This window comes from Telmatherina bonti (genome assembly GCF_933228915.1).
Source record: "Telmatherina bonti genome assembly, chromosome: 12".
NCBI lineage: Eukaryota > Metazoa > Chordata > Actinopteri > Atheriniformes > Telmatherinidae > Telmatherina > Telmatherina bonti.
In genome coordinates, this window is record NC_136610.1 from 12,107,452 (window position 1) to 12,120,260 (window position 12,809).

Below are 12,809 nucleotides of genomic sequence, written 5' to 3' on the forward strand. Positions count from 1 at the left end.
ACATATATATATATATATACATATATATGTATATATGTATATGTATATATATATATATATACATATATATATGTATATATATTGACTTGCATAAGCTGAACAGCCTGAAAGTAAAGTATGAGGCTTTATATATATATATATATATATATATATATATATATATATATGTATGTCTGTCTGTCTGTACTGTACACATACTGTGTTAGATGGTTTTAAGGTAAAAAATTGAGTAGTAAGTTAATTACTGAAAGTATAATTAGCACAGTACGTCTGCGATGGACTGGTGAGCTGTCCAGGGTGCACCCTGCCTTTGCCCATAGACAGTTGGGATAGGCTTCAGCTTCCCCACGACCCTGAATGGATTAAGCGGTTTAGAAAATGAATGAATGAATAATTAGCACAGTACGTGTAAACTATATGCAGTATAACTGTTGGCATCTTCCCAGCATTTCTCCTGCCTTTGGTTTCTGACATTTTTACACATCAGAGCATGAAGTGCACAGGTGTATTAATGATTACTGTGTTCCACTTGGTGGTTGTCCTGCTGTTTTGCATGCTGGTTCATAGTCATGCTTTACTGCGCCACTAAAGGGAACTGAGCCGTTAATAATGTGCTTTTCGTACAGTGAAAAGTAAAAAGTTATTGCAGAAAAAAGTTCAAGGGGAGGAGAAAAAAACCAAGGTATGGGTATAGTAAGCCAGGTTTCTGTGTTATGAAGGGAAATGATGCCAAACACCTCACCTGCTCCTGACAAGGTTACATTCAGGCTTTAGGAGTATATCATGTGAAAACGCTGCTGTCTCTCACGTTGCCTTCACAGTTTTATGGAGTCTGTCAGCAGATGGAATAAGCTGTACCTGCAAGCACATTAAAGGGTTCACACTTATGTGGAGCTTTATTCTTTTTTTCTCTTTCATTTATTCTTTCTGTCTGAACAATCATTAATCAGCAAATCAGGGTGTGTGTTGGAGACCAGATGTTCCTGAGAATATTAAAAATTGTGAATACAAAAAGAGGACCCCAATTTCAAGCAAATAAGTACTTTGCAGGCAACAGAAATGCAGTTATTCAGTAAGTTTTTGGTTTAAAGAGGGAGATCTCCAGTTTGTGCACTTGTCACATACTGGCTGCATTTCCATTACCCTTAGAATTGTGCAAAGCCTAAATATCGCACAAAACATCTGGTTATGGAAACACCTACATTTGGAAAGACCTTTCAAATACTGATAAAAAGTTTATAAGCTGTCATGTCATGTCAGCAGTATAGAAGTATATTGTATTAGTGTAATGGATTTTCCACATTTAATCACCCCAGACATGACGTAGGGAGTCATATGACCAGTTTATTTCAAGTAAAGATGTGGTATGGATGGAAGGAGGAGGAGGCGGACCCCTTTTTACAAATAATTAAAGAGAAAATATACAACTGCTATTCTTAATGGCAAACAATGATAAAATTGAGACATTTACATTGAATTAGAAATGGAAATGATGGAGAAGGAGTTTGGAAAGCCGAGGCAAACCTTCTGCTGCATGTGGAAAACCCTAAAGCAATGCTACATGGCTACCTGGCATAAGCTGCAATTCTCATAACATCTGGTCTATGGGCTGAGATTTTACCAGAAAAAACAGTTTAATGGAAACACCTGCAACATGCAATTGCAGTTTTTTGACATTTTAGAAATCTCTCTTTTATTTTACAAAACACTTATGAAAACACAACTAAAATTCATCTGCCACTGTGGGAGACAAACAACCGGGCTTGATGGAGGACAGATGTTGAGCTGATGTAGGATTCATGTTTCTTTTTGCCTTTTTTTGTTTTGGTTAAAAAAGTTTTGGTTGTCAAAACACACATGCTCCTATTTAGCTGTGTAAAGGGAGAAAAATTAGTCTTAGTTTAGTTTTTTATCATTTTGGGGGTTTTAAGTCCAACATATGTCCTCCCCCGATGTCATCATAATGGAGACAGATTGCCCTTTTTTTTTTTTATAGATTCTTTAGCTCTTCGGTAAAGTAAAGAAGGTGGAATAGCTCTCAAGTTGCATGTCTTGTCTCATCTTTGTAGGAAACTGTTAAGCTCAATGACAATAGTAAGCCCAGTTACATATTAAAGTTAATCTTTACAGTAAAATAAAATCAAGTTCAGTAATGATTATCCATGTTGAATGCATGTGATAGGCATAATGGAGCTTGCTCATTGTCCTGTAGCTACAATTTTAACACTTCCTACACATAACTAAGGTGCACCAGAAGTTAATAATCTTATTCCCACATATCAGTAAGCTATGGCCATTGATTAATTTCATTTTCTATTGATGTCACTAGAGAGGATCTAAAATCTGATAATTAGTGTTTGAGCGAGGCTGTAAGAATATCCTGTCATTTAAAGTAACACACTGAGATCTTGCTGATTTCTTTTCATCTGGCAGCTTAAAAAAATAGTTTCTTTTACCACTTTTTTGTTTTATTTCAAGCAGTAAAAAGAAAACAAAAGACCAGTTGAAACTGTATTTACACATAATGCAGTTTGGTTGGTAAACAGATTTCTAACTTGTGACTCTTCCTTTGATCAGATCAAATATATTTAGGAATAATCGGAACATTATCACATAATTTTAAACTTATGTCATTTGGAAGTCCTCGAGCGATCATTTATTTTCATGTTGGGTTGATCCTTTTTGCCTTTTGTTTCTCAGTGGAAATTTAAAGTGGGGGGAGAAAAAGATTTGATGTAGGGACTTTAGTAGGACATGGATCTTCTTTGAGTTTTACTTTAGGATGTAGAGTTGAAAGGAATAAGAGACAGAAATACAGTTGGAAGACAAAAATGAAAAGACAGATTAAATTCCCTTTGGCGGCGATGTTGAGCAGCATAGAAGCCATTACGTGGCGCAGTGATTCAGAAAGCTCGGTCACTGTGGCCTTGACCCAGCCGACCATAACCTCCCTGGCTCTCCTCGTCTCGCTCCGTCTCATTCCCTCGTGTCCCCGAGACACTCGGACTGAGAGAGGGAGCATCCTACACTCTTTCACCTCTCAGTCCTCTGGATTTAATAGCATCTGTCAGCAGGGAAAACTTTTCATTTCGATCAGTTTGTATTTTCGCAGCAGTGGATTCTGTGACTCACAGCAGTCCAATAAGAGTTTACAGAGTCGCATTCAAGCCGCTTTATCAGGAAATGTAGGTGTGCAATTTTACCAGTAATTATGGTCAGCATGTTCTTTTCACAGGATTGCACAATCGAGCGTGCTATTCACAAGTCTTTTATGTACAGCTTGAATATGGCTGCTAATGTGAGGCTTTTGGACCAAATGTTTTTTTTTTTCACTTTTAGTGATTTGATTTGACAACCTAAAGATAGAGACTTGCTTCTCGCATTCAGAATCATTCTATTTGAACTGTAAACATAGACTCTACTTTAGTTTCTTTGGTACAAATAGAGTTTAATAATCCAGTGAAAAACAAAGGGAAAAACTTTTCCATTTCAGCTGTGCTTAAACACACCGACTGTCTGAAACATTTGCTGAATATACTGCAGGAACTGCTTTTTCTTCAGCTGGAGGAAACTGTGTCACAGCTAGAAACTCACTGCAGTGTTTAAAGACATCTTACATCCATTTTCTTCCCACATCTGTCAATGCTGTCAAACTGATTTAAAAGTCAAAAAGGCTGATAAATTTAGTATTCATTTCTGTCTAAACTGCAAATCCATGTTCCTCCACAACTTTCAGACAAAAGACATGAGTTGGTTGGATCCATGATGGTGGAAAGCAACACATACACCACCAGTCAAAAACTTTGGACTGGTAGTGTATATTTAATACCAACAGCAACAATGATCATAAAGTGATGGAGGTACCAAGTGAAGTTAAGTTGGTTGCCATTCTTTTATTAATCAAGCATCTAAAATGTTTTTAAGAAAAACAAATGAAAAATGAAACAGCTGCCAGGAACTAAAGCTGCCTATAATAAAACACCTTCTTCAAATGGTGGAGAATGCGGTTTTGGAAGTGACAGAGCAGATAAGACAATAGTCAACATTGGACTGACTTACTGATTGGAGTAAACACACTAAAGGTCTAAAACAAGATTGGCTTTATACCTTCAGTGTGTTGGAGAGATTTTGCAAGATGGTTACTTAAAGTTACTGCTTAAATTAAGCCAGAATGCAGATAGATGCTGAGTTTGCTGCTGTTTGGGGGCACCTCAGTAAGAAATTGCTGTCAAAGTTCAGTCAAACATTAATTATCTTGAGCGATTTAATACATGGAAACTCTGTTAGTCTGTTTTGACTGGAGGAAGGGATGTCTTCTGTAAGGAAAACAGAGTCAAGCCTGGGCCGAGGGAAGAAAATCCAGACATTTATCATTATCATTATTATTATCATTATTATTATTATTATTATTATTATTATTATTATTATTATTATTATTATTATTACTATTATTGTATTTTTTAAGAACTAAAAGATGCTTTACATAATAAAAGACAAGGTAAAAAAAAAAAAAAAAGTTAAAATACAGAATATAAAATTCTAATTTTTAAAAAGTTAAGTGATAAAAGCAGATGGAAACAGGTGACTTTTAGTTCAGATTTGAACATAGCAGGATCTGTAGTGTCTCGGATGTATTGTTGGAGAGAGGTCCAGAGGGTTGGGGCAGCAACTGAAAAGGCCCAATCCCCACAGGTTGGATGTTTCGTCCTGGGGATGACCAGGAGGTTAGCATTAGTGGAACTAATGAAGGAACGTAGGGGTGGAGCATGTCCTTTAGGTGGAAGGGAGCCTGGTTGTGGAGTGCTTTATGGGTTCTCAGGAGGGTTTTGAATTTCATGCAATATGGGATTGTGAGCCAGTGGAGGTTCTGGTGGACAGAGGTGATGTGGTCAATGGGTGTGGATGAGGAGGTGAGCAGGAAAGTTCTGAATATCATGCAGTCTGTTGAGGATGTTGGTGGTAGTGCCATACAGAATACTATGGCAATAATCTTATGAAGGCATGTATCAGGGTTTCAGCTGCAGGGAGGGCGGAGACAAACAATAGTTTTTAGATGGTGGAGAGCCAATTTTTGTGACCAGTTCTCTGTGTCAGGTGTTGGCTTATCGAAGACAATCATCAGGTTGTGGCAGCAGAGTGAAGGTGATAGAATGGAGGTATCAGATGAAAGGTGGAAATGTGTACTGCAGAGATGAGGGAATCTGGATCAATAATAAGAATCTGTTTTACTAGAGTTTAGTTTGAGAAAAGCGTTTTGCATCCAGAGCCTGACATCACAGAGACAATCTGATGCATCAAATATGACAAACAAAAAAATGTGACGCACATCTAGTATTTCCAGCTAAGATTTTGTTTCAGAGAATCAAAATTTCATTCTTCCAATCTAGAAATGAATATTTTAAACACTGCAAAGTCTGAAGTAGCAGCATAACAGACCGTTTTGTGCTCATTATACCCATGTTTCACAGTAAACACAGTATTCAGATCAGTGATGACTTTACTTGTCTCTCCTTCAGCCAATGATGGACAGAAATAAAGCTGAGGAGCTGCCGAAGCTGCAGTGTGGTTTCATCGACTTCGTCTGTGCTTTTGTGTACAAGGTCAGACATCAAACCACTCAAACCCCTGATTCCTTTAGGCGTACCAACCGTAGTAGGAGATGCCTTTTTACTTCAAGAAAAACACATGTTAAAAACATAATTAAATATTACGTTTGGATCTAACATTGCTGCATCAACCTCAGGAGTTCAGTCGCTTCCACGTGGAGATCACCCCCATGCTGGATCGCCTGATGAACAACAGGAAGGAGTGGAACGCCCTGAAGGAGCAGCATGACGCCAAAGTGGCCGCCATTGAGGAAGCTAAGAAAGCCAAGGAGGAAGCAGTTCAGAAAGCTGCTGCTGCTAAACAAGGTGAGAGATGGATGAGTCAAACACACAGAAAAAATGCATAAAAAACACTTTATAGTAATATATGAATAAAATAATAAAGTTCATTTAAAGTGGTGTTATTATGGTATTTGGAGTTTTCTGAGCTTTCTACAGTGTTACAGTGTTGAATCCTCATCAGACATGTGAACGGCACCGTTTTTTATCACCTAAACACATGTTTGAGTTTGAGTTGCAACACTCTCGTCATTCAGTTTCCATGGCAACGAAAAACACGTCGTTTTAGAGAATTTTTTCTACTTTGAAATCCTTGTGACGTCCCGGGGAATAAGGTTCGGTGACTGGTTACCTTCTACTGGTTAACAAGGGCATGTACAAATACATCATGCGGGTGGAAATCGTCGGATAAAGTTATTTCCAACGATGGCTGGTGAGTTTACCAAAGAGAGACATCCTGCTGCATTCGTTGCTGTGGGTTGCTGTTTTCCACTTCGTTTTCAGGGTCTGATTCAGGTTCCAACATGTAGGGCTGTATGCTATGTGTTGACATTGTATTTTGTTTTTTTTATTGAGTTCATATCAGCCTAATCCTTCTGTTTATGAGATGTTACAATGACGACGAAAGCAGTTGCGGTGCGCGCTCCCGATGTAGTGCAGTGGCGGGAGGCGGGGCTTAATGCGGAAGAGTCTCAATCCACTCGTTTTGCCCGCAGGCTGATCTGACAGCCTACAGAGAGGGTCGGTCTGAAGTAAATAAAGAGATTTGTGACAATAACTCGATCAATCCCAGCCCTTCTGGTCTCAGAAATAAAAATAAATTAGCCTGAAATGCACATAATAGTTCCACTTTAAATGAAAATGTAATGCTTCAGCTGAACAAAAGAAAGTAAACTCTCATGGTTTTGGGTTTCATTTGAGCTGTAACTTTCAATAACCATCTTTATTTTTTCTTTTGTTTTTTTTTCTTTCCATCCTTCCTTTCTTCCTCCAGCAGCAGCAAGTGCTTCCCAGTCAAAGACTTGTATTCTCAGCTAGACATCCTCCAGTGATCCTCCATCCTCCGCCTCACTCGCTCCATGATTTTGGTCTTGCACTCACTCAGTCTTTACATTTCTTCGGTTGAATCTTTTTTTTTTTTTTTTTTTTTTTTTTTTAGGACACACCTCTTCTCATTCAGATGTAATTTTTTAACTCGTCTTTCCCTCCTTCTGTCCTTCTAAGCTGCTTCTTTCTGTGTGTGATGTTTTTTTCCTTGGCCGCATGGAGCTTTGTGGTACATTCAGGTGTTTAAAATCACCAAGATCGACCCTTTGAGTCACCTACTAACAAGCATTACACGCAGCCTCACCTCTTGTCTGAAAATCACACCTGTAGGCAAGAGAATATAGATCTGCAAACGAGCCTTTTTCATGCACTAACAAATTAATAAAACAATTCAATTCATGCATCTTTGAATTGATTACGAAGCAGAGCTGACATTGACTCAGACTGAGGCGGTTTTGGTTATTTGTCTGTTCTAGTTTTAGAGAAAGAAATCAATAATTTTTTTTAATTATATACACATTTTGCAGTATTTGCTGTATCAACATGCTTATTTGTCTACAGTATTATCAGAATAATCACCTTCTAATGTGAATGTAGATTCAATACAGCTTGTAAAATAGAAATATGCTGCAAATAAAGTATACATACAGTATATAACATGTTGGTTTTTCCCAACAGTGTGTTTCTGCTTTGCAACTTTAATCTTTCTGTACTCTGTACATTAAAAGATTATGACTTTATTTTGGTTGAAGCCTTTTTCATGTTGCACGACACCTTACCCACATGCTGCATCATGTTAAGGATTTTCAAGCACTAAAACATACATGCAAAACAGTGTTTATTCACATTTAGAAGTGTGTCACTGCTTGTAAGCCACATTGCAAAGACTACCTACTATTTATAATCTTTTTTTTACATTGTTTAGTTTTTGTTTTATGCCGTACTTGTGACCTTTGGTGTGTGTGTGTTCATCTGCTGTAGAAATTTGTAAAACAAAATATACCAAACTGGATTAGCCAATGATTTGTCAGTATGTTTCTTTATAGTACTAGTATTCAATATTTTGATTTGTCATTAACCTCATGTTAGATTATGTACTAAAAAGGAGCTGATGTTTTTGTGCTGAAACAGTTTGATCTAAAATGTATCACCATCACACACACACACACACACACACACACACACACACACACACACAGACTATAGATTGTGGTCCTTCTTCAACTTCTTCAAGAAAAATTGCTAGAAAAGTGAAAGCAATTTTTAGGACTATAAAAGTAAATGCATTTTGAAAGATGTTTCAATTAGAATTATTAGTGAGGGTGTCATCATTGGGTATAAAAGGAGACTCGACTAATCTTTCCAAGCAAAACTAGATTTGGCTCAGGACTTTGTGTCAACCATGGTCAGATAATTATTAATCAGGTCCAAAATTACATTGTAGATGCTAAAAGACTAAAAATTTTTGGAAGCTTGCATTGATAAAGTACAGTCTCAGTGCATAAAGCTGAAGGACAAACCACTGATGGAAGAGTCCTAAGGCAGCCTTGCACGAGAAACCATCATGATATTATAATAACTACAGCCACATGGACTCAGGAAGAAAACCATTGTCATACAACACAATCCACTACCTCATTCAGAAATCTGAAACTTTTACACCAGGAGGACAATGAGTATCAATTCTTGCAGCAAAAATGCCATACTCTTGTTACAGAACACATCCACAGTCTTTGTCTTTTTGAGATGAACTGGATTCAGAATCCATGTTTCAGCATCTCTGGACAAAATTGTGTTTCCTTATACTTGCAAAAGATCCTCCAGGGTTTGATCAGAGAAAGCTGCAAAAGCCAGCCTCTGTGCTGGTGCGAAGGTGCAACAGTGCCTATCTTGGATTTAGCAAGAATTTCCTTGAATATTCATTCTCAGTTCATTTGAACTTAAAGCTAAAGGAACACATTGGAAATATGATTTACTACAAATATTTTGGACGCATCCAACTTTAGATGAATATTTTCTAAATTTAATAAATTTGTATTTGGATATTTTATAGATAAAATCCAGCCATCTGATAATGAACAGAAGGCAAACAGCAAGTTTCAGCAAGAATGGATGCAGATTACTCAGCAAAATTAGTATCCTCAGTTCTCAAATGATAATATAAGATTGGTAGGATGAAGCTGATTAGGATGACATTCTTTCACTAAAAATTATTTGTATAGAACATGTTTTTCTTCAATTAATTTTTATCAGCCCTTTTGAACCTTTGAGTCACCTACTAACAAGCATTACATGCAGCCTCACCTCTCGTCTGAAAATCACATCTGTAAGCAAGAAAATATAGATCCGCAAACGAGCCTTTTTCATACACTAACAAATTAATAAAGCAATTCAATTGATGCATCTTTTAATTGATTACAAAGCAGAGCTTTTGTCTCCGTGGGAAATTTTATTAATATGCTCAGCATACTCTTTTTTTTTTTTCTTTATTAAAACTACTTAAACACACTTTCATTTCTTTCTTCATCTATAAGAATCTTCTTCATCTATCTGCTGTTTTTGGTTCTTCTGTTGTGAACTGAATGTTTTTCCCAGAACTATCTGCACACAGAGCTCCTCAGTGACTATATAGGCATGATTAAATCTTATTTTCAGGGTACATTTTGCTACACTAAATACTGGAGACCTAACTGGTGTGTGATATTAATGTTCTGATAGGTCTCGGGACAAAACTCTGAACATCTCCTGGAGTGTAATAATAGAACAAATGCAGCTGAACAGAAGAAAAACAAAAATCCTGAACCTGCATCCCTCAGGTCTTTATTTTAACCAGGTTTTATTAAAATGTATAAAACTTTACTGTCATTTTACATTGTACAACAAAATTAAAAAAGTGCACAGTGTGCATTGTGCACTTTTCCTGTACAGTGTGCAAATAGACACCAGATAAACAGTATGCATTACTCAGTCTGTCACAAACCACACAATAAAAGAATAAACATCAACTGTGCCTCAAGGTTTTCACTGCTATTAGTTGAACAAACTGAGGCTTGTTCAGCTTTAACATACTGTCAAGGTTTTTCTTTTCCCTGGTCTAATTTATTTTCCACTGAAAAAGTTTGTCAGTGTTCCATTTAAAAGGCTAAATATCCACCTCAGCACATTGATTTACAAAATAAAAAGGGGTTAAATATAAACTGATTTAAAATGATCTTTGTTCTTCAGATATTTGGACAGAGGAATGAAAAGGTTTGATTGGATTTATTGTTATTAAGACATCAGTGGTTAGGCTTTATGATTCAAGGTTTTTGACCACATTAAACATTGTTTTAACCCAGAAGTACAGACCTAGAAGTAATTCCATGTTTACTGACAACAGTTCACCCTGAGGACAAAGGAAGGACACATTCTGTATAAAACAAACCATCACTTAAAAGGGGAAAAGGAGGAAAAAGCAGCATATTTTCATTGGTAAAATAAATGTTTTTGACAGAAAGTCCAAATAAAAACTATTCAACTTTACCAGACAGGAACCCTGCTCTTTCAAAACCGAACAGATCCATGCAGCAACTTTACAACAGTTTAGCGTCGTTTTGCATTTTTCAGTTCAGCATTTGGATGTGCTCTAAAAAAAATAAACATTGAATAAGGTGAGTAAACTATGTAGGTCTGCAGGAATAATGCAGAGAAAATGCAAAATGTGCAACTTCCACAGCAGCTGACACACATAAATATCTGCCATCTACACTTTCCATTGATTTGTTTGCGTGTGAACACTTTAGGCTATTTGCCCACCTAGAGCCATATATAATACAGTTACAAAACACAACATGATGCCACAAAGCAGGATAATGAAAACTGATTGTCATTGGAGTCTCCACAGGAGGGCAGTTCTGTGCTAAATTCATCCCACCCATCACCCCCCCCTCCTGCCCCACTATAGTTTTATAACAGCGTGGATGCATAATCTGTAGTATGTCGTCACCGGGGTATGACGTAAATCTCAGTGACGTAAGGGTGTGCTGGGAGCTCAGAGGATTGCCGTATACGGTGGTGATGTTCAGCGGAGCTTGTAAAGCTCTGCTCTGACGCAGAAACATCCCGTGACTGCAGAGAGGGAGAGCAGCAGCTGCAGTACCCCCAGCGAGCCTACAGGAAGGGAGCTTTAGCCTCGTTCTAGCTGTGTTCGGGGGCAGTCGTGACTGCAGAGCTGCCAGCCTGCAAGCCACAGTGGAGAGAGCGATGCAGGACTATTTATAGAACAACTATGCATGGGTTGGCTGCAGTTTCTAAGCAGAAAAAAGTCACTTCACTCGTTTGCTAGCAGTGTTTTATGTAATGCACTGTGCACCACACTCAGATCAAAAACCCAGAAGCACTGACAGTGTCACACCTTGGGATTTGATATAAAAACAGGTCTGCTGGATAGGTATAAAGGACTGGCAACATCTCAAAATCACCTTTCACTTTTCTGCCTCTGTATCAGTTTGCATAATTTCCCTAAAATTTAAGCTTGATGCAATAAATGTCTGACAGATTAAAGAACTTGTCTGCAGGTTATATTTCAGATGTTTCTGGCAGCAGTGCAGACCAGTAAAAGCACATTAAGTGTTTAACAGTGTAAAAAATGACAAAGTGTCCATCTTAAATTAAATTAGGAAACAAGGTTTCCTTACAGTCTTCCCGGAGGGAAGAAGAATTGTCAGCTAAAGCGACTAAATTGTCAAAAACTGTTTTAACTCAGGGCCTTAAAAATCCCCTGTGAGTGTCTGCGGGACATTCCTGTAAGTTCAGTAATTAAACCAATAGAAACAAGCAGTAAGGATGTGAACCAAGAAGCAATAAACTAAATCATTGTTTAATATCTAAGCTAACAAATATTTAGTTAATTCCTTTGACATTATGGACTGTTTGGGTTTGTGTTTCTCACCAAACAATGTATTGTTGGCTTCTTTTAACAGAGATAAACAAATATTCATGAACAACAAGTAAGTCATCAGAGATATGATCTCAGAAGAACAAAGTGTCTTCTCTCAGCTTTTAATACATGGAACAAAACCAAGTCAGTTCACTTCAGGCACAGCAGGTGCGACGTGTGCAGCTGCCAAGACCAACGCATCTCTTGAGGACACTTTAAGAGGCTTATCCAACATCTCAAGCGATACCCAGGATCTGTTCAGTAACGAGCCGTGTCGCAAACTTGCAGTACTGCATGCATTTAGTGACATCACACTGCAGCTCTAATGATCTGTTGTTTTGTACTTCAGTGTTAAAATCCCCAGAGGTGTTCTGGGATGTTGTTGTGGCAATAAGATATATAGGCAGCAGGAAAAAAAAAGACATCCCTTTACAAAAGCATAATGGCAGGTTAGGTTTTTATAGCTTCAGCTTGCGCCTACATAAATGCTGAACAGCATCCAACAGTAAAATGAAAATACCCATTATTAGAAGATAGAACAAAAAAAGACCCAGTGAGAACTCTGAAAATGGACTGAAGAGTGTTTGACTGGTTTGACAGCCTGACATTATTCATAAAAGGAATAAGTATAATGATCAAACTTTTTTTTTGACAATAATTATAATTATTTTGTCAATAATTGTCATTGTCTATTTTTCAAAGGTTTTCCAGCTTCAATGCATTTCTCTTTACAGATAATTCGTTCTTCTATCAGGGTGCATTCTCATCAGGATATTCCATTCTTGCGAACTCGGTTCAGGTCTAGGGTGGGGTATCCATGCGAACCGAGATCTCGTTCACGCTTCACTTTGGACAAACAAGCCAAACCATGAGAATAATATATCCCCATTCTCACCAAAGATGGCGCTGCACTTGTATTTAGCAAAAGAGAGGACAAGACCCACGTGAAGAAGAAAACT

The 12,809-nt window shown here is 37.6% G+C and overlaps 1 protein-coding gene across 3 annotated transcripts in view; it reads left to right on the forward strand.

The window, feature by feature from the left end:
* The window catches only part of pde6a (phosphodiesterase 6A, cGMP-specific, rod, alpha), a gene marked incomplete at both ends in the record, with an annotated part of 35,417 nt that extends 28,494 nt beyond the window's left edge, over positions 1-6,923 (forward strand). The window contains 3 exons of one of the 3 annotated variants that reach the window (XM_079250222.1): positions 5,517-5,600; positions 5,744-5,912; positions 6,880-6,923. In XM_079250222.1, the coding sequence (XP_079106348.1) occupies positions 5,517-5,600; positions 5,744-5,912; positions 6,880-6,923 (297 nt within the window). The remainder of the gene's footprint in view (positions 1-5,516; positions 5,601-5,743; positions 5,913-6,879) is intronic. The other 2 variants (XM_079250223.1, XM_079250224.1) reach the window with 2 other exon arrangements.
* Between the last annotated feature and the right edge of the window lie 5,886 nt (positions 6,924-12,809).